Source organism: Rattus norvegicus, chromosome 3 (assembly GCF_036323735.1).
Source record: "Rattus norvegicus strain BN/NHsdMcwi chromosome 3, GRCr8, whole genome shotgun sequence".
Classification (NCBI taxonomy): domain Eukaryota; kingdom Metazoa; phylum Chordata; class Mammalia; order Rodentia; family Muridae; genus Rattus; species Rattus norvegicus.
This window is the reverse complement of record NC_086021.1, coordinates 28,244,286-28,270,273: the sequence shown is the minus strand read 5'-3', so window position 1 is coordinate 28,270,273 and position 25,988 is coordinate 28,244,286. Positions and strand designations below refer to the sequence as shown.

General features: G+C 54.3%; 2 protein-coding genes across 13 annotated transcripts in view; both read right to left on the bottom strand.

Moving 5' to 3' along the window:
- Nucleotides 1-1,483: 1,483 nt before the first annotated feature.
- Nucleotides 1,484-10,256, bottom strand: Nsmf (NMDA receptor synaptonuclear signaling and neuronal migration factor). 8 transcript variants are annotated; one of them, NM_057190.2, is made up of 16 exons: nucleotides 9,956-10,227; nucleotides 9,558-9,619; nucleotides 8,488-8,988; nucleotides 7,479-7,554; nucleotides 6,744-6,749; nucleotides 6,391-6,459; nucleotides 5,651-5,703; nucleotides 5,010-5,099; nucleotides 4,440-4,564; nucleotides 4,106-4,189; nucleotides 3,942-3,975; nucleotides 3,783-3,853; nucleotides 3,526-3,605; nucleotides 3,281-3,383; nucleotides 2,775-2,850; nucleotides 1,484-2,675 (listed from the first exon to the last, which is right to left on the bottom strand). In NM_057190.2, the coding sequence occupies exons 1-16, from the start codon at nucleotides 10,024-10,026 to the stop codon at nucleotides 2,578-2,580; spliced, it is 1,599 nt and encodes a 532-aa protein (NP_476538.2). In that variant the 5' UTR covers nucleotides 10,027-10,227; the 3' UTR covers nucleotides 1,484-2,577. The 8 variants fall into 8 exon arrangements, 7 of the variants coding, with proteins under 7 accessions (NP_476538.2, XP_006233616.1, XP_063139084.1 ...); NR_073057.1 differs by lacking the exon at nucleotides 4,440-4,564; XM_006233554.5 differs by lacking the exon at nucleotides 5,010-5,099 and having other exon boundaries at nucleotides 9,956-10,256.
- A 344-nt stretch (nucleotides 10,257-10,600) lies between these two features.
- Nucleotides 10,601-25,988, bottom strand: part of Pnpla7 (patatin-like phospholipase domain containing 7) — a 79,004-nt gene continuing 63,616 nt past the window's right edge. For 3 of the 5 annotated variants that reach the window (NM_144738.2, XM_039104255.2, XM_039104256.2), the window contains 14 exons: nucleotides 24,783-24,846; nucleotides 23,916-24,084; nucleotides 22,696-22,878; nucleotides 21,807-21,925; nucleotides 16,652-16,808; nucleotides 14,559-14,675; nucleotides 14,350-14,419; nucleotides 13,688-13,804; nucleotides 12,940-13,088; nucleotides 12,523-12,675; nucleotides 12,277-12,387; nucleotides 12,072-12,156; nucleotides 11,136-11,239; nucleotides 10,601-10,987 (listed from right to left, as the gene is read on the bottom strand). In NM_144738.2, the coding sequence (NP_653339.2) occupies nucleotides 10,865-10,987; nucleotides 11,136-11,239; nucleotides 12,072-12,156; nucleotides 12,277-12,387; nucleotides 12,523-12,675; nucleotides 12,940-13,088; nucleotides 13,688-13,804; nucleotides 14,350-14,419; nucleotides 14,559-14,675; nucleotides 16,652-16,808; nucleotides 21,807-21,925; nucleotides 22,696-22,878; nucleotides 23,916-24,084; nucleotides 24,783-24,846 (1,721 nt within the window). In that variant the 3' untranslated portion in view covers nucleotides 10,601-10,864. Of the gene's footprint in view, nucleotides 10,988-11,135; nucleotides 11,240-12,071; nucleotides 12,157-12,276; nucleotides 12,388-12,522; nucleotides 12,676-12,939; nucleotides 13,089-13,687; nucleotides 13,805-14,349; nucleotides 14,420-14,558; nucleotides 14,676-16,651; nucleotides 16,809-19,431; nucleotides 20,792-21,806; nucleotides 21,926-22,695; nucleotides 22,879-23,915; nucleotides 24,085-24,782; nucleotides 24,847-25,988 lie in introns of those variants that run through there. The other 2 variants (XM_039104252.2, XM_039104253.2) reach the window with 2 other exon arrangements.

Genomic DNA, 25,988 nt, shown 5'->3' with positions numbered 1-25,988 from the left:
TCTGGTCAGTGTGATCCAGACCCTCCTTACTGTTTGTAGAAGACAGAATCTTTCTGGTTGCCTTCAGATCAAGATATTGAACTCTTAGCTCCTTTTCCAGAACCATGTCTTCCTGCAGACTGCTATGCTTCCTGCCATGATGATAATGGACTAAATAAACTTCTGGAACTGTAAGCCAGCCCCAATTAAATTTTTCCTTTATGAAAGTTGCCTTGGTCATGGTGTCAATAAAACCCTAAGACACTAATAAAACATTCTTGCTGAGTATAGGGCCGAATGCCTTTAATACCAGCACTTGGGAGGCAGAGGGAGGAGAGTCTCCATTAGTCTCCATTAGTTTAAGGACAGCCAGTTCTAGGCCATTCAGGGCTACACAGTGAGAATGCCCTATCTGGGAATTATATATATATATATATATATATAATCTCAACACTATTTTTTCAAAAACTTCTGCCGACTGTGTTCGGTGGCTGTCTGCTAACTCTGACTGAGGAAAGTGAGTAGGTAGATGCTTTAGAAGGGTTCAAGGACACCTTAGGCTGTGGACCACAGGAGCCCCGCTCACTGGTCTAACCACTCTCAGGGCTCTAGGCACGCACCTCTGTTACCCCCACCCCCGCCCCTGGGCTGAGCCTGTAGGGCCGGAGCAAATGTTTGCCTGCTGTAGGGTTAAGGTCAGGGTTACAGCATTAAATGTGCCTTCTAAACAGCAGTGTTGGGAGACTGAAACCACAAACACTATCCCACTTGCACACCACCAGCATGTAGACTCAATGTAGCAGTGACTAGAAACACACACACGTGATCATCATGTGACTTATATTACTTTCAGAGAGTTTAGGGACTAACCTAGTCCAACCTTCCAAAACTGTGTTCATGATGGCACCGGAACCATGCCTTCTTCCTCGTCCACTGCCTGGAGTGTCCTGGTGGCAAGCTCCTCAGAAGGGCAGGCCCCAGCCCTTAGCCTCAAACCCACCAGGCTTTGCCATGCTGCATACATACGGCAGCGCCAGCCCATCCCTAGCCCTTGAACTGCCCAGCGGCTCGGGTCCCTGTCACTGGACAGGTAATGGTCAAGTAGCTAAGTCTGGTTGTGCCCTGGACATGAAGGGCATGTGGTTCACGACTGAGGCTGTAGCCACCCTCTGGCTTCTTGCTCTGGCCAAATGAACAGGGTGGCCTGAAAGAGGTTGGGAGCGGCCCTCTCTTCCATACCTTGGGCTGGGGCAGGGATACAGATGGATTCTGCTCACCTCAGACACTGCTTAACCCTGTTCTAGGACCACAGTTCCCTGCCTGACTCCTACACTACACCTGTGCTGCCTGGTGGACATTCTGGGGGATCCCTACCATTATCTTCCCATGATATATAGCCTTAAGGTGGCTGTTCTGATGGCCCGGGTCTGAAGGAAGCCATGCAGCAGTGGCTTCAGGTGAGCATGTACACGTAAGTTCCAAATGAGAAGACCCACACAGCAGCTGCAGCAAAGGATCGAGTTTAATGGTCACTCTAAGGGATATCGTACATTGTTCAGCGCCCAATCCTAACTCTTCTGGGTCAGGAACACAGCCAGGTGTCCTCAGACCCCAGGCTCTACAAAAGGGGGGCCTGCCCCCAAGCTCCAACTATGTACAAGAGAGCCCACCCTGCTAGACCCTGGGCAAGACTGAAGGGAGTCATGGGGACCTCACAGTTCACCAGCTACTTGACTCTCCAGCCTGGGGTGACAGATCTAGGCCCCCTACCACAATGTTGGTGAGGTTCTTGCCTCCAGCCCCAGTTGGCCCTACCACACCCCTAAGCCTCTGCTCTGGGATGTGGCTTTCAGACCAAGGCTGGGAAAAGCTGAGTTCAACAGCAGCAAGGGAAACGAGGTGGCTTGAGGAGGTGGGCAACAGGTGGCAACCCAGTGCCTTCCCTGACAAGAGGGACGGTGAGGCTCTTCCCTTCCAGTGCCCAGGCTACCCCTTGCCAGGACGAGGTCAAAGTAAGCCAGGGATGACAAGAGGGGTGAAAGCAGGCCAGATTTGGCCAGTGTAGACCGGGCCAGGCTAGGCGGCCTGACAGAGCTAGCCCCACATTGATGGGCCATCCTGGTGCTGGTGATCAAATACAGCAGGGCTGAGAGGCTGGGGGACGGGGGACCTGAACACACACTGGGCCAGTTGTCTACACTGTAACTAGTAGCAGAGTGCTTAACTAGTTAGTAATGCTGCTTCCCTTCAGATTGTTTCAGGGGTGTAAAAAAATTGCACTTATTTCTATGAAACCCCATGGAGGGGTCCCCAATGCTGCAGCCTCCAGGCGAGGCGCGACAGGTCAATGCCCTAGCCATTAAGTGGCCACCGGCCATGAGCTGAGATTGTTAATCCAGGCACCAGGACTGTGGCCTCTGTGGTCCACTGGTGCAGTGAGGACTAGACCCTACGAGAACCTGAGCAACGTCTGAGGGTCCCTGAAGTGGCTGTGGGCAAGGGCAGGGCCACATGGTCCTAGGAGCAAGAGGTGGCCCAGCTCTAGGTTCCCAGCCCAGAGGAAATGGCCTGGTGGTGCCTGGACATGACCCATGCTTCTCACAGGACGTCATCAAAGTCCAGCAGCTTTGAGTGCTGGCGGCTTTTCCACAGGCGGTACAGCCGGAAATCAAAGTAGGTCTCAATCATTTGCTTCCCTGCGCAGGAGAGAGAGAGGGCAAGGGGCTCAGGCCTGACGAAGAGCCGGAAGAGTGAAACCTAGGCAGTCCTCTCAGTGGGCAGTTGAGATAACTCACCTTGGGCAGAGAGCTCCAGGGGCGACTCAAAGGTAACCTTGTAAGGGGTCATGAGGGTCCTGAGGTTCTGGAATAGCTTCAGGAAGGGCAGGCAAGGCCATAAGTCTGAGGTTAAGAGCATGACCCACCCTCCTTGATTAGGACCCTAGGCCTGAGAGCTTTTCACAGGAGGGCTAGAGCAAAGGGAAAGCTGGGACAAGGCCTTGCCTCCTGCTCCCCGTCTCACCCATCTGGAGCCCTACCCTCTCCCCGTTCATTAGGGTTCCCCAGGATGTAGCAGCCCGTGATGGAGCCCTACCTTCTCCCCATTAGGGTTCCCCAGGATGTAGCAGCCCGTGATGGAGCCCTACCTTCTCCCCGTTAGGGTTCCCCAGGATGTAGCAGCCCGTGATGGAGCCCTACCTTCTCCCCGTTAGGGTTCCCCAGGATGTAGCAGCCCGTGATGGAGCCCTACCCTCTCCCCGTTAGGGTTCCCCAGGATGTAGCAGCCCGTGATGGAGCCCTACCTTCTCCCCGTTAGGGTTCCCCAGGATGTAGCAGCCCATGATGTGGATGACATTTGGCTCAGGGTTCACTTTGCTCATCAGACGGCTCAGCCTCTTCCAGAAGCTGGGGGGATTGCAGATGGCCTCAGCTCAGGGCTCATGGCCCCAGGACTGAGCTTCCAAAAGCACAGTGGAGGGAGGGCATTGGCAGGAATGTACTGGTTTCGAGGCTTCCCTCCCCCGCCCAGGGCACCCTCCGCTCTCACTGGATCATGTCCTCTTCCTTCTCCACTTTGGCAAAGGTGGCCACCTTGTTCTTGAGCAAATAAAGGTGCCCAGGGCCGCCCTGAAAGAGGTCATGGTCAGGCCTCAGGGGTGCTAGAGGGAGGCTAGGATGAGGTGTCCACATACCCAGTCCACAGATGGGCCACACGGACACCCCCACACAGAGTAAAATCTTGGGTGCCCTCCCCCTGCCTCACTGACCTCTTCTCCTGGGGAAGAAGGGCAAAGCTGCTTCTACCTGGCAGAAAATCAGCATCTTCCAGATCTTGGCCCCCTTGTGATAGATGTTCAACTTCTTCTCTATTTCCTCTGTGGACAGAAGGCTATGAGCACTGTCCCTCCCCACGCACGCCCACCTGTCCTGACAGACACCAGACGAAGGGAACGAGATACACACCCAGGATGTCCTCGAACGTTGCGTGCTCATGGTCCTGAGAACAGAGAGGCCACACGTCAGAGCCCTTGCTGGTCCCCCAGGGCATTCAGACACTGGGAGGGAGGCCGGGGAGGGAGAGGCATACCCAGGGTCTGTATGGGTGCAGAGCTGGGAAGGACACTCACATAGAGGATGGGGATGATGGATGGGTCGTCTCTGCGGATGATGGTTGGGATGTACTCGGCCTTGGGCACCTTGGAGGAGATTAGCTGTGGGGACAGGGAAAGCCCTGTGAGGTACAGCTCATAGTCAAGAGAGAAATCCCAACTCTCCTGCAACCCTAACCTTTGAACCTCCCCAGGAAGCAGAAGGCTGAGACCCTAAGGACTTCTACCACTGAGGTGGAGCCTTGGAGACCCCTCCCCAAGCCAACGATGGAGTGTGGGTACAGTGGGGAGGAGAGGACAAGGCTGTGCCCCACCCAGGTGCCATGGGGGTACACCCAGAGGTAGGCCTCACCATGACCTTGGGTGGCAAGAAGCCCTCAGTGTCGCAGGCCGTGGCCTCCAGGCCTTTCTCTGTGTCCCAGTCCAGGTCCTCACAAGCCTCATCCAGGGTGCAGTGTGAGCTCTGTAGGTCACTGCCTGGAGGCAGGAGGGGTCACCAGGAGAGTGGCATACCACCCATAGAGCCCAACCATGTCCTGGAGGGTCTTTGGGTAGGTGTGAAGGCTACAGTCACAGTCAAACTGCAGAGCCAGGCCACTGACACCAGTGGGAAGCAGCCCCCACATAGGAAGAGGAGAGACATGTGAAGCTGGGACCCAGCACAGGCATCACCTGAGGCCAAGTACTCCCTGAGAGAAGTGGGTACCACCTTACAAATGCCCCTGTCAGCACTGCTTAGCCATTAGTTAATCCTGCCTAAGAGATAGGAGATTCCAAGTACTCCCATCTCATAGACAGGTAAACTGAGGCTCAGAGAGCAAAAGCGCAGAAGCCTAGCGGTACTGGCATTGGGACTCTGACAGGGATATGGAGCCTAAGGAACTTGTCAGGGAAGTGGGCCAGCCTGCACCTGGACACCTACTGTCTCGGGAGTCGTGGGAGGTGTCGGCTTTCATAGGGGTGGGGTCGCTCCAGGACCGGCTGAAGCTCCGTTCGCGCCGCTCAGCGAACGCTGCAGTGAGTGAGAGCAAAACCCCTATTAGTCAGAGAGGGCAAGAACAGAGCAGACTCAGGCCCTGGGATGGGGGCTGGGGTGTGCGGAGAGGCAGAAGCTGACAAGGACCGGGCCTGAGGTCACAGAGAGTGGACTAAGACCAACGGTGAGACTTGAATAGAGGCACAGCATACTAGGAGCAGAGTCTGGACTTGGAGGACGTGAGGGTGGAGGCAAAGGGGCACAGTGTGGACTACTGTGGGCTCAGGGCAGGGCCTAAGCCAGGCAGAACAGTAGGTTAGGGGGCTGGTCAAGTAGGGCCTAGGTGAGGCAGAACACTGCTGGGGACAAGACAGAACACTGAGACAGAGATGGACAGGAGCAGAACAACAGAGAAGGGGCAAGAGCTGAGGGGAAGGCAGAACAGGCCAATGGGCGGTGGCGGTGCTTGTGTGTGTATGTGGGGCCGGAACAGGCTGATGGAGGCGCACTGCCAGCATGCAAAGCCAGCTTGCCAAGAAGCCCCAGACTGCCAAGCGCAGCGACGCCCCTCCCTGGACCCCTCTTACTCTGGGCCTTCACCCGCCGACTGCCAACCATGCGCAGGTGTTTGCGGAAGTTCCTGGAGGAGAAAGCACAGGTGGTGAGGGTCCACAGCAGTGGGTGCTGGCTCCTGCCAACCTCGTCCCTGACCACACTGAGGGGACACAGAACAATCTCCCCGAGGCTCCCGAACAAGGCCTGCCTGCTCCTGAGCCCCAACCAGAACTCCGGAGCAGAGGCACGGTGCCTCTTTCCTTCCACCTTTGTTTCCTGCTGAAGCTTCTCAGAGGCACCTCCTCTGTAGCAGACATCCTAACGTCCTCTACCTGAACCCACGCCCGCAAGTTGGCCTGGGGGTTTCAAAGTATCCCTTCCCCATGAGGAAGACAGATTCGTTTTTTTCCCCCTGAATTTTGTGCCCTGCCAAGACCCCATGTCCAGTTTCCCAGACACACCTCTGAGGTGGGTGGGAGTTGGAGAGGGTAGGCTGTGCCACTGGATGAACAGCTCTGGGCTTCAGGGCTACACAGACACGGAGGGGCCAGCTGGCTTCAGTACGACTATCAATGTACCCTCAAAGTATAGGTCCAGGGGCTGAAATGCAGCCTGGCCACATGGCCTCCTGCCTGCCACGTCCCCAGAGCAGGGCCAGGCCAGTGGTCGCCACCACCCTTCCCCCATCAGGTCTTCCAGGGCCGGGAGGGCCCTGAACAGGCCAGTGCAGACCAGAGACAGACCCTGGTGGCGAGTGGCTGGCAGGCCCTACCTCTGGATTACAGACGCGGAATCATTCTCCCGTTTCCGACGCTTCCTCTCCGCGTAGCCCCTGAATACCCTGAGAAACCGCCGCAAGTCAGCACTGCCCTTGGCTGAAGGCAGGAGGGACACAGACGTGGAGACAGAGGTGCAAGCACGGGGGCCCAGTGGGGCATCCCAGGCCCAGCTCCCAGCAGGCCCTGCTGCGGCCTACTTGTGCACAGGAAGCTGGACTAATGGGAGCTCAAGCACTACTCGCTGCCCAGGCCCAGGGTCCCTGACCTGCAGAATTCTATCCAAGGGTAGGAGGGTCCCCCAGGACAATGGCTGTGCCCCTAAGTGCACATTGCATGGCATACTTACGAGATGCTGAAGCCACAATGTCAAGAGGCAGCAAGAGAAAGAAGACAGCGTGAGTGTGGCTCTGTCTTCCTTCGGCCCCCCAGGACCCCTGAAGGTGGTTTCTCCTCAGCAGCCTAGAGGCTGAGCCGCTGGCCCACATCCCCAGGTGCCGGGGTAGCCAGGCAAGGCTGGGACTTGGTCCTACAGAAGCTTGTTCGTGCCCTGCGCACTGTGCCCTGTTAGGGCTGGGGGAGGGCTGTTTTGATGAGGGACTCTGGGAAAATCTCCATGCATATCTGGTAAAGAGCAGACCTCCAAGAGATCCTGATAATAGTCACCTGCCACACAGAAGCAGCATGAGATTGGAGTTCGGGGTACACACGAGGACCAGAACCCCCAGCCCCACCCAAAACTACCTAGCGATGATGCTATCAGCTGCGACTCTGGGTCAGGTCCCCTGGTAAAATTGAAGATAACGGCCATGACTGAGTGGGCAGCCTGAATGCAGGGAACGCCGTGAGGGGAAGAGAGTGAGGAAATGCAGGGAGAGGCAGGGGTAGGATATGGCCTAAGGGAGCAGGTAGGCCTGCCTCCTGGGGCTCAGAGCTCGGCTTGGCCCATCCACAGACCCTGCAGCGTCTGGCACAGGCGGCTGTTCATAAGAAGCCCTGGGCTGAACCAGAGCCCAGGCTACTTCCTGAGCCCTGGGAAGGGACAACCAAGCCATGGAGTCTTGGCAGTGGACCCTGAACTCACGCTTGCATAGTTGTGGTTGCCGTCTGGAAGCTGAAAGGGTTTTCCTTGGGGAACCAGGTACGGATGGGGACGTCATCTGTAAGAAGAAAAGAGGCTATGGCTGGCAAGGACGGGAGTCCAGAGGCCCAATCCCCTCTCTGTTTTGAAGAGACTCTGGGCCCAGGGGCAAGATGACTCTCAAGGAGAGAAAAAAGCTGGCCCAGCCAAAGACTCATTTTAATTTCTCTGAGAGGAGAGGGAGGGGAGGGGAGGCTAGAGGTGCCTGGCCCTGGTGGGGCTCACGGTGGCTGTGAGCTGTCTAATGTGAGCGCTAAGAACCAAAGTCAGGTCCTGTTGCATTAGTAGGGAGTGTTCTTAGGCCCTGAGCTCTTCCTATGCCCTGGCTTCAGGCGTTCTCCGTTTAACTTTCCATCTAGCAGCTCAGTATGAGGAACATTCTCAGAGGTGTCTCTGCACGGTCACATTTTGTCCCCCTTGGATGTGAGGTAGCTCTTCTCAGCTGCCAGCTGGCCAGACGTTTCCCCCCTTTTATCCCCGCAGAGGGTAAGAGGTCCTTAACATGCAGACTACCTTGCTGGGTTGTCACCTCCCAGGGTCCCCTGGGGCTATTGTCTGCAGCCCACACATGGCTGCTGGACTGTCCTAAGGTGGGTGCTCAGTGGGGAAGAATAGTTACTAGGTACAGCATGCCTCAGGGTACCTCAACCCTCCCTTCCAACTTGACATCCATAATCTTGGGGTCCAAACAACTTCCCCTCCCTTGTAGTTTCTGAAGACAGCCTGATCTTCCATTAAGCCACATTTTCTGTCTTCAGGATCCTCTGGGCCCTCTCCTTCAGGAAGTATCCTTGATAAACTGAGAGAGGCCACAGTTCACAGGATCTGGGTAAGGGATGAGCTCAGATGGAAGGGATATCACACACCACAGCACCCTGCTTTAGTGACTGCTGCTGCTGCTGCAGGCCAGCAGGCACCCCAAGCCTGCCCAGGCCAAAGATAAGGCCCTCACCAGACACTCCATCAACACTATACATCCTTTCCAGCTTCTTGTGACGGCCGGAAGCCTCAGGTAGAGGTGGCTGTTCCAACCCGAAGGCCCGAGGGGAGGGACCAGGGACCAGCTGGGCACATCCGGGGCATTCTTTGGAGCCCTGGCGGCTTCCTGCCCAGCTTTGGCAGGGCCTGCTGATGTCCTCACGGCTGCTGCCTGGGCTGGCGCGCAGGGGCTGGCTGTGGTGGTGAGGGTGCCGCTCCCGCTGCCTCCTCCCTTTCACCACTGCTAGCTCAATGGCTTCGGCTTCAGAGCCAGGCAGCAGGGCTGGCTCTCTAGAGATGGTGTACACACGGGGCTGGGGGCCCTCTGTAGCCGTCTTCCCGCTGACTGCCTCATCTGAGATGCTGCCCTCATAGCGGCCATTGGAGACGAGGGAGAGGCGGCGCTTGTTGTGGGGTGCAGGCTGCATCTCTGGGGACCCTTCGTGGCCAGAGTAGGCGTCGGCCAGCAGGTGGTCTAAGGGAGAGGCAGCAGGTGAACCTTCCGCCTGACAGTCTACCCTCCCAGTCCTCTGGCACAGGAAAGGTAATACACACCCAACAAGCACCAGGCTTACTGAGGGGGCTGTGACTGCTAGAAAAGGTTCTGCCAGGAGGCCTGTTTCTCTGCTTATCTGGGCCTGAAGCCCTTGTGAGAGTGAGGATTGGGGCGGCAGGCAGGCCTTACTACCTGTGTATAATCATCAGAACTAAGAACAGACAGGCAGATACCCACCCCGCCAAGAGCCTGCAGATACACCCATTTGCCTGGTGCCAACTTCTCCCCTCCCCCCACCAGCTGGCCCCCAGACAGTGGTGCCAGCCCTGGGGGTGCCAAGAGGCCTGTTGCCATGCCAACAACCCAGGCTGGGAGGGCGCCATGGAGATGGGTGATTGGAGCTCCTCCTAGGGTTCTGGGCCCTGGAGGGCAGAGGATGTGAGGCAGACAGACCAGCAAGGTACTTTGGCTGGTTCACACTCCCCTAGCCCTGGCCCTGACCTGGGGCGGAGGGCTCACCCAGCACAGTGTGTTTCCGGTGTCCCTACCTGCACCGTTGCGGTTCTCAGGGTGACTCTGGGACAGGTACTCTCCAAACGCTCGGGCTGCTCTGCAGGGTAGGCAGAGGGAACACTGTCAGTACATGCTGGCTACCAGTCTTTGACACTGGCAAGACCCTCCCTACCAGACCTCCCCGCCACCCAGGCCCTCCACATCAACATGAGAAGAGGTGGGCTCTCTCCACCCACCACAGAGTCAGGGCATCCTGATCACAGACCTCCAACAGCTTTTTGGCCAACCTGCCCAGCCTGTGGGCGGCAGGTTTTAAGGCCTGAGGCCCACTCCAGTGGGACAGGAAAACCACAGGGTACCCGGGCAGCAGCACATATCACAGAGGGGAGCCGGCAGCCGCTACCTGACCTCCCGGTCAGCCAGCCGCACTCACCTTACTTTGGCCGCTACCGAGGACATGGCCTCGCTCCTCAGCGCCCTCCTCCTGGAGGCGGCGGCACCCATGGTCACGGCGCCCGCGCATCCCCCGGGTTTCAGAGCGCGCCCCGCGCCCGCCGCCTCTGCCGGGGGAGCCGTACGGTGCCTGAGGTCGCGCTAGGTCTTGGCCTCAGGGTCAGGGTCACACTTAGGCCCGGGCCCCGCATGGCCGCACCCAGCGCCCAGCGCGTCCAGCCACTGTAGGAGAGCGCGGCTGGACCCGGGGGCGGTGCTCCGCCTCCTGACGCCAAGACTGAGTTGGCGCCGCCCCCAGGATGACAGATATGGGCGTGGCCAAAAGGCGGCTCCTCCCGCAGGCATTCTTCCTGGGGGTGTAAAACTGAAGCCCTTCCACTTAGGCCAGGGCCCACGTTTGCCCATGTATGCCATAAGAAACCGTTGTTTTGGGGAGAAAACTATAGTTCCCTCCAGACCTGGGGCATCCTACCAGCCTTCCAGTTGCTGCCTGGAAGGTTGTAGGCACCAGCAAAAGGGTCCTGAGAGACCATGAAGACCAACCACCCCGCTGACTTTCTGGACCTCAGGTCCACCTAGCTCTTTGCCCCTGCAACCTTTACAGCACAGTAAAATAGCAACACAATCAGATTGACGTTTATTAATATATCAATCCCACACTCCCAAGCCTCACAGAGGCTTCAGTGCTCTTCAGTATTGCTGTGGGGATACAAGGGGTACCAGGGAAGAGAAGAGGCCCATGACTCCAATGCACAGCCCATGCCCCTGTAAGAAACCAGATGGGTGTACCACCCAGTTCGATCTTGTCAGGCAACTGAAGTAGCCTCCAACGAGTGTGTGCAGCCTCAGTCTAAGGGTGAGGCCCAGGTCCTGTGTTGTATTAATCCGGTCAGGAAGGACGATACAGTCTTGGCCCCTGGTCATCTTGATTAGGAAGCCAAGGGAAGGAATCCTGGGACTGTTTTGGGGAAGTCAAACTGTGGGGCCCTTGCGACATCGAAGGTTCACACTCCTGGAAGCAAATCATACATGGTCAAGGTGTGCAAAGTGGGGGCTTGCCAGACCCCGGGCTGTGTCACCTCGAGTGGGAAGTAGCTAGCCCAGAGTCGGGACAGGGGACCTGGGAGTGAGCACAGGCAAGGCGGGGCCCAGCACCTCACCGAGTCAGAGTCCAGCTCAATCCCAGTGCTCTGGAAGTCAGCATAGGTTTCCTTGGGGATGGCTGGCAGCTCTTCCTCGTACTCTGTCTGATAGTCAGACTCATCTGGAGCAGAAGAAAGGGCTACATTGGTCTTCTCTCCAAGGACAGTGGCTGTGCCCAGCAAAGCTCATGCTGAGGCAGGACATGGTCATCCTGGCCCCATGGTGACAGTCCCTACACACAGCCATTCAGTCCCAGGGCTACCAGAGGAGGCTGCAGCAGGGCCAGCAACACATCTCACATGGCCATGCTGGCCCCATGGTGACAGTCCCCACATCTCATTTGCCTTTGTTCATCTCACTCCACAATGTGTCCTGTGTGTTTCCCACAAAAACATGGAGTAACTTGGCCTTCCTTCCCTACTCCCTAACCATGCATGGAGGGCTGGTCAGGGCTGTATAAGGAGATACCAACACAAAGTCAGTTCAGTGCCTGGGGCTCTCACCCTGGGAAGACTCCAGGGCACCTTTCAAGTTCTTCTTTAAGGTGGAACATGCAGCGGGGAATTTTGCAGGACATGCTGCTCGGTTGCAAGATAGGGGTGGGGATGGTGGTTGATGGCCCCTGTGCAGGGCTGTAGGTCAGAGCGGAGGCTGTTGGATGTGGCCCTCAGGTCTCCTACAAGCTCTACCAGTGGCTCCCCTAAAGGTCTGTGGTGTGGCTAGGATGCTATATAGAGAGATGGAGCCGAGTGGCCTAGGAGGCATCCCCATGCTGCGGGAACCCTACGCTGGACAGGTGGGCTCTGGGTCTTCACACAATGGAGATGCAGCCCTGAGCTTCTTGGCTTGGAGAGCTCAGAGTGGGTGACCTCTTCAAGGGCAAGAGTGAGGGTCTAGCATAGTGGAGGCCCGACCACTTCTCTCCTGTCCCACTTTCCCGAGATCTAACTCACCATCCACTGCAGCCACTTTGGCTGGCTCAATCCGTGACACAATCTCAGCGAGGTCCGTGAAGGAGGAATTGGGACAGGTGAACACCTGGAGAAAGGCAGGTGCGTGAGGCATGCCACCTGTCTCGGGCTGCACACCTGCAGGGGATGCTGCTGGTGCACAGGACCCCTGCCCTGCCCCGCCCACCTGCCCGTCTGGCCATCTCACCCCACAGTCCTTCCTCTTGCTTGTCCCCTGCTGGTCCTGCAACATCTTCTCTAGGACCCCGCTCCGGACCCAGATGTCAAATACTGTCCGCCCATGTTGATACCCAACTTCCTGTGTGCAGAGGAAGCCCCATCAGGGACATGAGGAAGCCCCTCCTAGTGCTCTTAGAAAAGAGGCCGGAGAGGTAACCACCATCAGAACTGACTCCCAGGTCCTCTGCTCTCGTAGCCAGCTGGTAATACTCACACAGATCTCATCAAACTTGCCGAAGTCCAGGGTTCGGTAGCTGTCGATGGGAGGCCTCAGGTACTCACAGTAGTCGCTGTTCTTCACCATCTCCAGCTGCCGGACGCAGCATACATAGGCCAGTCGTGTCTGAATCTCTGCCATGTTCAACACCTGCCAAGAGTGCTTGAGCCTCCTACCCTGGCCTTCCCTCCTCTGTCCCTCCTGGCCCAAGAACATGATGGGGTCTAAGCCAGAGCCCTGAAGATGTGACCTTTGTGATCCATGAAACCCTGTTTCAGCCCATCTTGTCCCAAAGTTAGTCCCAGTGTCTGGGGAGCTGTACAAATAGGTGACCCAGATCTGCTGGACTCTGAACTTGGGGGACAAGAGATAAGCCCCAGAGAGGGTATCTAGTCCATTTGGTACCAAATCTACCTTGACTTTTGTGGCCAAGGGGTTCCAGCGTTTCCAAAGCAGCCACCATCCAGACAAAGCATCACCGTAGTTGGTGAGGTCCGTCTCGTCCCGGCTGCCAACATCGATGGCAATCACAACCTTTGCCCCCATGGATCTTGCCACATCCGCTACAGAGAAAAAGGTGCCTGGTTACCTACCACCCAGGTGAAACCAGGGTGTGGGGCAGCATTCCAGGAGAAAGCAGATGAGAGGGCTTCTGTTTCTCTTGGTGGCTCCACCAGGGGACCCTCTCTAGTATCCTTCCTGGGCCCACGGAGGCAGGAGATCAAACATCTCAGCTTGTGTGCAGCCATGTGCACAGAACTGTGTTGGAGCCCCTCTGAGAATGTGGCCAACAGGTAGTAGGTGTGGCCACACTCACTCACTGCACACTCGGCACCTGCAGGCTCTTAGCTTCCAACTGTGGGCACAGATGGAAATCAATTGCCCCTGGTTTGTCTCCTTGGCCTTTGCTAAGTTGCTGCTGTGCTAACAGGCACAGCCATATGCTAGGAGCGTGTTGTGCGCATGCGCATGCATGGGCACATGCGCGCTGTGTTCTCTAGCAGCTGATGCCAACCTGACATTTTCTCTTGGCATACTCCAAGGAAAACGTGTACCACCCCAGCCTTCCTGGTATGGAGGCGGTTGTGGCAGACAGCCACAGGGCAGAATGACCAAAGAACTATGTACCAGCATGGGGGCACTCCCGCGTCTTCTGCAGTACCTGGGAGATTGTTGATGTAACCGCCATCCATCAGCAGGTGTCCATCCTTGGGGTCACAGAGTGGGGGCATGTAGCCTGACAAGGACATGCTTGCACGGACATACCTCCACAGAGAGCCTGGAGCAGCAAAGAGATCTGGTGGGAAAGGGGCCAGCCAGGAAGAAGCCTTTCTCTGCCCTCTGTGGTCCTTGTCCTGCACTGGAGAATCAGAGCTGTAGCTCTGTCCTCCTGAGAGCGGACAGGTCCAACCTCCAGGGAGAACACAGCCTGGCAGACCTCCAGACCTCTTATCCCCAAAGCGCTTTGCCTCAAAAACAGACGGCATTGAAGTATTCCTCTGTGGTCCCCAGAAATCCCGCTTTGCCCAAGGGAAGACCCTTACGCCTGAGTATACCCCTCCTTTTGCTCCCTTCCCAGAAGCTCCTTTACCCACCAGCTAGCCTTGTTCCTGACTGCCCTGACTCACTGAGAGCTCCTGTGGCAGAGGCACCCTCTACCTTATCTGCATGTGCCTGTGACTCTTGCTTGTTTTGTAAGACCCTCAGTGCCTTCGACAGTCTCGTGGAACCACCTGTCCACACTCCTACACTGGCCTGCTGTCCTAGAACCGCTGGCCTGCCTGAGCTGACCCTATGGTGCTTTGGGTTGGAGAAGGCTCTCACCATCTGTGTGAACCCGCATGGCAGAGGCCGTGATGTCGGTGGTGATGGCAAAGTAGGGGAGCCACAGGTCCTGTGGAGAGGACAGGGATCAGGAGACACCTCCTCTCACACTGTTCCCTGTCCATCTGGGGACAAATGAACACGGAGAAAGCAAGACAGTACCAAGGCCACTGAGCAGCCAGTGCAAGCCAGGTATGCTGGGGACACACCTCAATCTGCCGGTCTTTGAAGATGTTGCTGATGCTGCTGTTGAAGCCAGTGCCAGAGAACATAGATGTGATTGGGTAGGTCAGGTCCAGTATAGTCTTCACCATTGATGTCATATCCTAGAGACACGGAAGACCTCTACTGAGGAAATCACACTCTGGCCTGTGAGACCCTGCTAAGGCAGGATTCAGGCACAGCACATGCTTTCTGCCTCAGAACACAGGAAGCCAAAAGGATCCACAGGTCCAGCTGCCTGAAATTTCAGGCGAGCACTCTCTGTGAGGCGGAGCGTTAGTATGGGCAAGGGCAGCAGAAGCTCCCAAGGCTTTGAAGCCAAGTCGCAGCCTCACACAGCTCCGTGCCTCCCGTCCTTCCCTCACCCAGCCAGACCTTGAGGTCCTGGGGGCTCCAGCAGACTTTTGTGCTACTATACAGGAGCAGAAGCATGAGGCTGGATAGAGCCACCAGATCTGGGAAGGTTAACTCGGGAAGAGCCCAGACCCTGAGGCTCAGAAGCTCTGTATGGACCTTTCCATAAGACAAGGGGGTGACAAAGGTCACAGGACTAACACAGCTTGAGACAGGCTGTGCCGGGGAGGCTGCTGGACAGATGGCCGCCAATGTCATCCCCAACGTAACCCAGCTCTTTATATGTCCATAGCTCCATCTCCATTGGGCCCAGCAGTAGCTTCCTCCAGGGTGGTGACCTTGGCATGGTACCGAAGCCTAGTTCACCCTCAGGACAGTGGGGGGTTCAGCCCAAAGCACCCTGATACTCTGAACTGCCACAGTAAATGAGCAGGAGGGATGGGAGAGCATTCTCACAGGTCCCGGGCTCCCAGCCTAGAACGGAGCCGTTCATACCAATTGAGCACATTTCCCGGCGGTCACGGATCTGAGAGGCCACCCCCAGGGACTGCTGACATATCACTAAGGACAGCATGCGTCATCCGTGCTCACTCTCTTTTTTGACTGCCACTCATTCCATGGGAGAAATATTTCTGGACAGAGAGCCTCAGGCTTTGCCCTTCCCTTTGTGAAGGCAGCAAAGAGCCCACTCCTCAGCCTCAGCATGAAGGCTGACCAACTTTCTTTTCTTTGAAGAAGGAGAGCACACAACCCTTTGATCCCACGCATGAGTTCGGCAGAGCTCCATTCGCTCCACGGGCGCAGCCCAGCCTCGCCGAGGAGGCTATGAGCAGCCTGCAGGCAGCAAGGAGCTAAGGGAACCTGTTGTCTCCTCTGGCTTTGTTTGATGTTCTGGCTCTGCTGCTGGTGTCCATTTATGACAAGGCTGGACTAACGGGAGTAGTTCTATTTCCTGTGCAGTCTGTAGCCCACACCCAGCCCCTCCCTGGTGTGCCAGGGGCCAGGCAATAAGGAATGCCCCCGAAGCCTGCTGGAGTGAGCCAGGCTAACCGACCTGAAGCTGAACCCCTTCTTGCCTTTGCCTCAGAAGCCTAAGGCACACTTGGGGGGGGGGGGGAGGACAGTGGAGGAATTGGGGGAGGGGCAGAATGTGATCAAAATATATTGTATATTCTCAGAGAACTAATAAAAAGGTAAAAAGACATGAAGTTGGGAAGAAGATATGTTGGGAGATTATGGGGTTGGAGAGGGTAAGTGGGAGGTAGATATGACCCTATTGTATTGTACATGCACACTAAATTCTCAAGAATAAAAATAAATTTTAAAAGAGAAGTCTGAGGCTTGTACTGACTGACTCCTGGTCTTGAGTGACTCTCGTTCCCGCTTGTCTTCCTGTCCACTGTAGGTCCTGATGTGGCTGTGCCCCGTTTCCAGAGACTATAGGGACCACTAGCTCCCTGTTCAGTGACATGGCCCTCCATGTTGTCACTAGGTAAACCTCCATCAGTTAAGGCTAGAGCCCAAATCAACTAGTTCCCACTACCTGCCTTAGGGCCACCGTCCCCACCTTCCTCAGGTTCCCTTCTGCCACCTGCCTCTGGCCATCTCCCACCACGTGCCCGGTTCTTTACTGCTTCATGCTCTCCCTTTGCCACACAGGCCATACGTGGACCTCCATGCCTGTCTGCTTGAAAGGGAGCCTTCCTGAGGGCGGTTGCCTGCTTACCTCTGCCCACTGCTTGGCCCGGATCCGTATCTGGCTGTAGCTTCGCTCCTCAGCAAACAGAGCGCCCATGAAAGCCCCAATGGATGTCCCTCCGATTATGTCCACGGGGATGCCACATTCTGCTAGTGCCCTGAGGATACCTACCTGGGCACACCCTCTTCACCAATAAGAACAGAGAAAGAACATAAGACCGCAGCCAGGCCAGCCCTTGAGCTCTATGCCCTATAAGGCCTGAGAGGCAGCTGCCCAGATTATCTGACCACTCTCCCTCCTCAGAACCCGGAGTTTGCATGACCACAGACAATGGGGCAAAGAGACGAAAGGCTGAGAGAGAAGTCTGTATATGACTTAGAATCTCTCTCTCTGGAGGTGCCCAGGTGACTATAGGGTCGAAATGGGAAGGCAGGCTTTACAAGGAGAGCCAGGGTGGCCTTGTCTATGCACTGCTGAGTCCACCAGAGCACCAGAGTCTGGGAAAATGAGCAGGCTTTTTTTTTAGCTTACTGTGGTTAGGAAAAGTGGGAATGAGAAAACCTAGAAAAAAATTAGTCCATGTGGTTGCTGGGAATTGAACAGGGTCCTCTGGAAGAACAGCCAGTAGCTTTTGACCACTGAGCCTTCTCTGTAACCCCTGGAGCCTTGTTTACATAGTAAGTTCCAGGAACAGAGAGACCAGTTTCCTTAAAAAACAAAAAATCAGACCAAACCAAACCAAACCAAACCTACCTCCTGCTGAGAGAGGCCATGGTGGCACACGCCTTTAATTCTACTACTTGGGAGGCAGAAGCAGGTGGATCTATCTGTGTGAGCTGAAAGCCAGCCTGGTCTACATAGAGAGCTCCAGGCCGGTCAGAGTTAAATACTGAGACCCTTTCTCAAAAGAAAGAAACAACAACAACAACCCAAACTGCAAACAAGCAAATAACAAAAAACAAGAGCTGAAGAAATTAAGGCAACTTGTGACTGACATAGAATGGGAACTATACACAGGATCAAGCCGGGATTACAGAAAAGACATCAGGATCAAGCCTCCCGGGATTACAGACATGAAATGCGTAACTGCAATGCAGACACTGACAAGTGAGTTAACAGCAGGGCAGACGCAGTCGATGTACAGCACGGATCCACTGTCCTGAAATCAGAGCGGCTGTGCCAGCCTCCCTGACACATGTCTCACAGCGGGGACTTCCTGCATCTTGCTCTTTTCCTCAACTGTCCTTTCAAAGCCCACATTTTTGCTTTGTTGACACTTTCTGATGTCTGCTTAGATTTCAGGTCTTTTATGTCTGCTCTTGTCTATTTTTCTGAGACACCATAGCTTGTGCTGGCCTCAAATTCACCATCCTCCTTCTCCTCAATGTCGAGAATTTACTCAGTAAACAATAAACTCACAAGCTGGTTCATTGGCAGCAATTTATCAAGTAGTCCTAATTTCCCAGGATAGCTGGTTGTCCCATGCTCTCATACCAGTGTGTGTGCCTGTGTGTCTGTCTGTGTGTCTGTGTATGTGCGTGTGCGTGTGCGTGTGCGTGTGTGTGTGTGTGTGTGTGTGTGTGTGTGTGTGTGCCTGCCTGCATTACAGAATAGCTACAAAAGGATTTAAAAGACTTTACTGGAAGTAGAGTCAATATAGATTCAAAAGATCACTGCAGATGGCTAGAAGTAAGGTATTAGCTACATAGTTACTGAGCTGCTTGGGGCCTGGAGAGTAGCAGCACTGAGGGGAGCAGTGCTTAGCCTGCTTGGCAAACTCCGAGGTAAAAGACCCTGTCTCAAAAAGCAACGTAGATGGTACAGGTACCTGAGGAATGACACCCGAGGTTGTCTCTGGAACCACTGCCATGACACGAACACGTACACACACACGCACACATACACTCACACACAGAGAGAGAGAGAGAGAGACAGACAGACAGAGAGACAGGGACAGAGACACAGAGATGCAGAGATAGAGACAGAGAGAATGATGTGAGGCTTAGTGCCTTCATTCAAAGCTGACACTGAGAGAGAACCAGAGACCGAGGGGAAACGCTGGCATAAATGCACCTGGAAAGACTCTCAGGAAGAATAAATAAAGACTTTTCCCAACTCAAGAATAAGAGACAATCTACTGAGAAGACTTCAAATGGCTCCTTCTCAACAAAGGCAGCAAGGACAATGAAAAAGGCGGGACAGCCTGTGAGTGCAGTGTCTGGTAGAACAGCCTGCAGACCAGCGCTGCACACCCACCAGAGTGGCTCCAACAACATCCAGGGTAAACTAGAAAAGGAAACGGAGCTCTCACACATGGCTGGTGGGGTGTAAACGGTATCACTACCCCACTCCTATATTTGTCCAAGAGGAAAGGAAAACATACATCCACTAAAAAAAGATATTGTAGTTTTGCTCCTTATAACTGGAACCAAAAAACTGGAACATCTAAACAGAAAGAAGGCTGCCAAAATCCAGCGATGAGAGAGCATCTTGTGCCCCACCTGGAACGTCACTCTGAGTGACACCACTCGTCAGGCATCACTCCGAGTGGACAAACCTACACACACAGGAAATTCCAAGCAAGCAAACAGAGCAATAAACGAAAGATGTGCTTCTGGCGCCTCCAAGCATAGCACGTTAGTGAGAGAGAACACTGTGGGAGGAAGGGCCGTCCCCACGTGGCACACGGAACAAACCAGCTGGTGTCACCAGCACTGGTGAGGAGCAGGACAATCTCAAGCCCCAGGCCAGCTTGGGTCAGGTAAAGAGAACTTGTCTCAAAGAAAACAAAATAAACAAAAATAAAATTCAAAGTATTAAAAGATTTTAGTAGAAAATTAAGTTGAAAGATACAATTGAGGAGAGAGGGCTCAGGGGCTAAGAGCTGACTGACTGGTCCTCCAGAGCGTCCGGGTTTATCTCCCAGCACCTACACGTCAGCTAACAACCGTCCGAGACTACAGGTCTAGGGGATCCGACACCCTCTCTGGCCTCTGCAGACAATAAACTGCACATGCAGATAAAATACATACATAAAATAAAATAAGTAAAGCTGAAACATTTCCCAGAGTTTCAATCTCACGCATTTCCAAATGTGGAAGGGCCTTGGGGGACTCCAGTCCTATGGAGACCAGCAGCAGCACTGAGACACCACCACATCCTTTCAGAACAAGATTAAGGGAACCCCGAGTCTCCATAAGCGGAGAGTAAGGGCGGTGAGTAGAACCAGTTATCAGTCATCTCCACAGTACCCAAGCTACACACGCAGTACAGCTGTGACAGAACTTCTCAGAGATTATCTTCATCTTGAATTCTAGGCCTAGCCAAACCCTCGCTCAAGTCTGAGAGAGCAGACGGAAGGTCTGTGGACAGGCCCAGTGCTAACACTGTCACCTCCCACACAGCCTCTCCAGGAGATTTCAACAAAGAGAAAGTGGAGCTAAACAAGGGAATAAAACAAAGGCATTTGTTAGGATGGTGGCAAAGAAAAATCTCAGGTCCAACAGTCAGCTGGAAGAAGATCAGTGACGATGAGGGACTTTATGCTAGCGGGTGTGCAACCCTAGAAAACTCAAATGGAGACGTTCTGGACAAAGAAGCTGTGACTGCTCTGACAGTCTTTGCCAGTATACCGAAAACGCTGGAAATGGGGCTCAAGCAAACACGGCAGTCAGAAATTCCTAAGAAGGAAATAGTGTCAGAGCCCCATGGATAAGATTTATCTCTGAAGGAGCTATCCCAGTGCTGGCTGTCCCAGTGCTGGCCGTCCCAGTGCTGGCCATCTCAGTGTTGGCTGTCTCAGTGCTGGCCATCTCAGTGCTGGCTGTCCCAGTGCTGGCCGTCCCAGTGCTGGCTGTCCCAGTGCTGGCCATCTCAGTGTTGGCTGTCCCAGTGCTGGCTGTCCCAGTGCTGGCCGTCCCAGTGCTGGCTGTCCCAGTGCTGGCTGTCCCAGTGCTGGCTGTCCCAGTGCTGGTTCCTCATGAGGGTGATGAGGACAAGAGACAGAAGCAGAGCCACAGACTAGGAGCGTGCACGAAGAGCCCCACGTGTACATTGTTGGAAGGTTGAACAGAGTTACTTCTGGGGAGTCTGTAGATTTGGCTCTGGGAGGGGCAGGCAGGGGACTGCTTCTTGTACCGTATAGAACCACATCGCTGTTAAGTACACCTTGAGCAAAGTGAAGAATTCAACTGCAAACCAGGACCAGGTCTAGACCCAACTGTTCTTCTAAGCTTCTACTATCCAGAGCCACAGGAGGGACCAGAGCCTCTCGCTACCTGGCGATGGAAGCCGTCACAACACTCCACTGGGTCGGCTTCCCCCAGGATCTCAAGATACAGTGGTGTCACTTCACTACCAGACTGAGCAGAGCCAGGATTCGGCTCACAGAGGCCAGCTCCAGAGCACCCTCTTCCTGGGAGATGTGTGGTCTGATGCTGCCCTTCGCTCACGTCTGGATCACCACTTCATCTTCCCTATGATGCCCTGGGCCCCCACTTCTTTCAGCTCAGAAGGATCAGAAGACAACTCAGGGTAGGAATTACATGGGCTAAAAGTCCTTTAAAGAATGCAGAGACCAACGAACTAAAGGCTATTTCTCTAGTTCATGAGCACATCAGGTCATTCTTCCACTGAGAGTGTATTAAAGTGGGAAGAACTTCATGGGAGCCCAATGGGGAGCCAGCAAATGACAGGCAATGTTCAAAGAGGAAACACATGGCTAACCAAACAAATGCTGCTAAGCACAGACACTCGGATAATACACACATTTTCTGGGGTTGGGGATTTAGCTCAGTGGTAGAGCGCTTGCCTAGGAAGTGCAAGGCCCTGGGTTCAGTCCCCAGCTCCGAAAAAAAGAACCAAAAAAGAACCAAAACACACACACACACACACACACACACACACACACACACACACACACACACACACACACACACATTTTCTTCTGCCTAACTGGCATCGTGAAATCCAGAACATCTGGGCTATAAACATTCATGTACCCAGATACAGACCACACCCTCGCCATCCATGTGGACTCCTTCCTGAGGATACTAGAGTGGTCCAAGGGTCTCCATCTATGGCACCACACTACCATATTCCTCATGCTCAGGGTAAAGCCGGTGGGAATAACTGTCACCCCCCCACACACACACACACAGCACACAGTCGGACGGGGACTCACCTGGCTCCACCCCCTCCAAGCACCAAGGCAATGGCATTGCCTGTCAGGATCCGGGCCAGGCGGGAAAAGTCGGAATGACGGTCTGGTGGTCGTTGGAAAATGCGTGTGTACATCTCAACCTGAGAGGAGCCAAAGGAAGACAGAGGTTTGTGCATTTCTGCAGCTAAAACTCTGCATGTCCTATCCTTTGCCTCAGGTCCTATCCTTTCCAGAACACAGCCCTGTTAGCACAAAAGTGTCTGAAAGCATCCAGACTCGCTTGGGGGTGCTGGCAGAAGACAGACAGACCAGGAGGGAGCTTCTAGACTACCTAAGACCACAGCACCCCAGGATGTCCCACCACCAGGATCTCTCCACTGGCCCTGTATGCAGACAGTACCCTCAGGGGCATTCAGTCCTGAGAGAGATGCAGCTGACAGAATGCTGTCCTTTGAGCTATGGGGGTTGAATGGGCTATGGCATGTGGGTACCACCTAGCTTTCACACTGGGCCCAAAGAACTAAAGCTGACCCAAGGAAAAGGTGTCTGCTTCTGCCCCGAAGGGATAGCACAGGGACCTGACCATGAGATCTCTTTAGGGTTCACTATGTGAGGCTCTCAGCCTTGCACTGTGACCCTCAGTCAAGCATAGATTCCTGGGCTCAGGTTCCCAGGTCTTGATGGCCTCTATCTTGTGCCCCCACCATGCTGTGCCTTTCTTTCTTCATCTGCAAGGCAGCCCAAAAGTTAAGGTCATGGTCAGAGTTCGGCAGTTGAAGAGACAAGCCAGTCAGAACCCACAAGCCCTGATGCTAACAAAGGGGGAGGAAGACATTCTGAATATATAGCTGGAGGCCCGAGATGATGTAGTCGGGGCCAAGTCCCTCTGAGCCAGACCACCAGGCCTCACCAGTTTGGGCAGGCTCCTCTTAGAGAAGACACGACGCGGGCAGCAGAGGTGCAAATGGCCAGAACACCAACTGCGCATGTTGAGCCACTCCACTGTGCGGGAGGGTGCTGGGCCCTCCTCCTTGTGCAGCAAGATCAGTTGCTTCTGGGCACGCACGGCTGTGCTCTCCAACATCTGCTCCAGCTGGGGGAGAGTGGGGCCTGGTCAGCAAGTCCAGGCAGGTCTGAGCACTGAGCACAGTTCAGAACCAAGGACATTCACAGAGCTGTCCCCGAGATCTACACTCGATACTTCCCTGATGGCTGGACCCAGACCCAGAGAGGGCAGTGTAGAATGGGCGTTGGGGTTGCTAATACCCTGACCACATGCTCCACTCAACTGTGTATGCTGGGTGGCCAATATGGCTGTAAGGGCACTCGGGGTACGAGACAGGAGTGTGTCCTGTGTCTCAAACACTACTTTGTGAATGTGTGCTCCGACCCTCACAAGTGGTGCACACCTTCTGGGGAATGGCCCTTACTGAAATGAGAGCTGCAGGTAGACCAGAGAGGAGACGGGAACAACACTAACTAAAATGAAGACGTATTGCTTCTCAGAGCTTTCTTCTCTGGGAAGGACACGGCCATGCTTGCAGCCACCCACAAAGGAAAACCGTGAAAACAAGCAGCACAGCACTTTGGCGGCGTTTGGTAGGGACAAGTAAACCCCTGGGGTCAAGAACTCGAAAGCCTCTGGAGACAACTTGCGCCTAGCTCGTTACCATGAAGGAACTGGCAGAAGATGGCAGAGACACATGGTGGGGCGCTCACAAATGGAAAAATTAACAGTCGGCAAAACGGACCAAGCGGTAGGACCTGTGTGCAAATCCTACTGTTGACGAAAAAGCAAATTTCATGCCGGGTGGAGGTGGCACACACCGTGGATCCCAGAACTTGGGTGGCAGAGGCAGGAGGATCTCTATGAGTTCAGAGGCCAGCCTGGTCTACAGAGTGAGTTCTCGGACAGCCAGGGCTACAGAGCAAAACCATGTCCCAAAACACCAAAAAGTAATTTCAGAATGATATAAAACAGACCCCTGTTTGTGTCCAATCTCTAGGGGTGAATACGGCAAAGGCATCCGAAGGGTGGGTGGGAGACGTGTGGGTCCCCTTCTGAGTACCATTTTAACCAGAGGGAAGATGAACAGGGTTCCGGGAATGCAAGTCCCTCTGAACACTCACCTCACCCAGTGCGGGCTCCTGATCGCCCAAGCCCACGATGAGGATGCAGTCAGCCTGACGAATGCAGCGCTGGGTCCAGGGTGTGAGTGTGCTGTCTGCTTGATACAGCACAATCCGGTGGATGTCCTCCTGCTGCCCCAGCCAGCTGGACAGCCGGTACTCATGGATGCTGCAATACACAGGGCAGCACCTCACCCCCTTAAAGTAATCTTAAACATTTATTCGTGTATTCTGAGTGATCTGTCTGCATGTACACCTGCACACTAGAAGAGGGCAACAAATCCCTTTATAGGTGTCATGAGCCATCATGTGGTTGCCGGGAATTGAACTCAGGACCTCTGGAAGAGCAGCCAGTGCTCTTAATCACTGAGGCCTCTCATAAGCCCAAATATATATATGTTTGGTTTTTCATAACAGTATCTCAGTGGATGGCATTGGCTGGTCTGGGACTCACTCTGTAGGCTAGGCTAGCCTTGAACTTAGAGAAATTGGCCTACCTCTGCCTCCTGATTGCTGGCCTCTCTCACCTTCTATGGGCTCTAAGGCTCCTCCCTTCATTAGCTTCCCTCCCACAGAGCAGCAGAGGAGGCTTGGAGCTGAGCAGCTGGACAGAGGTTGGGGGTTCAAGAGAAAGTGAGATGCAGAGCTGCCTGTATATCAAAGAGGCGCCTGCTGTCTCCTGGACCTCTAGTGGTCCCCAAGGACATATATGGGGAGGATAGCTGGACTAGGGACATGCTGTTATGTGCGGACACCAAGACCCTGGGATAATGAGTTCCATCTCAGGACCATGCCAGGACAGCTAAGAAAGAAGTTGAGGTTGGCTAAACTTCTCCACTCGAGACCACAAGGGGGCCAGGGGCGCACCTGTCTAGAGCAGCAGAACCAAGGCGTTGTTTGATGTTGTCACTGGTCAGCAGCAGGACAGGACCTGAAAACAACCATCCATTTCAGAAGTCTGAGCCAGCAGCCACCTCTTAGGAAAAGCAAGTGATCCATCCTTACACCTTGTGCTGGGGTCAGCTCCCTGGGAGGGATAGCTGGCAAGGGACGAGTCAAGCTTTTAGGCTGCCTCTCCAAATCTGGATCTCTTGTTGACATATGAACCAATCCTACCGGCAATCAGATATGTGGACACATGGTGGTGACATGGACAGCACGCAACAGCAAAACTTGGAATCCTGTAATTGCTCAAAGCCACATCAAAAGTGGCCTGGATCTAAATCTAGTTCACTCACATGCAGGTGACAAGCTTTTACATCCATGCTTCTCAAGTTAGCCAAGGAAAGGTCACATGTGGCTCAGAAGCAAGGCAGAGTGAAGAGCAGTGGGCACCTCAGGAAACGGCCTCACATGGCCACAGGTGGAAAAGGGCCTAGCCATGGGAAAGCCAAAAACAATACACAAGGAGACTTAAATCATTCTTAACAAACCAATCAGGACCTTTATAAATTCAAGGCTAGCCTGGTCTACATGCTTCCAGATCTGCTAGGCTAGAGCCACATAGTGAGACATTGTCTCAAAAAAACAAGCAACAAAAATTATTCTAAACAAGTTCTTCCAAGAGTGTGCAATTAAGAGATACTTTGTAAGAGTCTGCCCTCCCTCAAGACAGGGTCTCAAGCTGGCCTGGAACGAGGAAGTTCAAGCAATTGAACCAGCTCTGCCTTTTAAGAAGCTGGGACTGTAGGCAAACTCCATGCATCTGGCAGCAATATCACATTTTAATTAGCAGCCGTTTCTTCGAGGCTCCCAGAATCAGGGACCTTTACAGTTGGAATGTGATTATCACAACTCCAAGTTAAACTGTACATGTGCAGCCAGGCATGGTGGTACCTGCGGTCAGTCAGAGATACAAAGTGAGACCTTTGGTGGCACTTGTCTTTAATCTTAGCACTGGGGAGGCAGAGGCAAGTGGATCTCTGAGTTTGAAGAAAGCGGGGTCTACAAGGTGACTTCCAGGACAGCCAGGCTTCACAGAAGAACCCTGCTGGGGGTGAAAAGGGAGTAGGAACTTTTGAAGCAGGCAAACATGGCCCACTACAGAAGTGAAGAGCGAAGGACAGTAGGTCC

Excerpts from the sequence above, each read along its gene's own strand:
- Nsmf (NM_057190.2), bottom strand. The coding sequence starts at position 10,026 with ATGGGTGCCGCCGCCTCCAGGAGGAGGGCGCTGAGGAGCGAGGCCATG. Across the intron at positions 8,989-9,557 it reads TGAGAACCGCAACGGTGCAG|ACCACCTGCTGGCCGACGCC; the intron begins GTAGGGACACCG and ends CCTCTCCCTTAG. Across the intron at positions 3,854-3,941 it reads AACGTTCGAGGACATCCTGG|AGGAAATAGAGAAGAAGTTG; the intron begins GTGTGTATCTCG and ends TTCTGTCCACAG.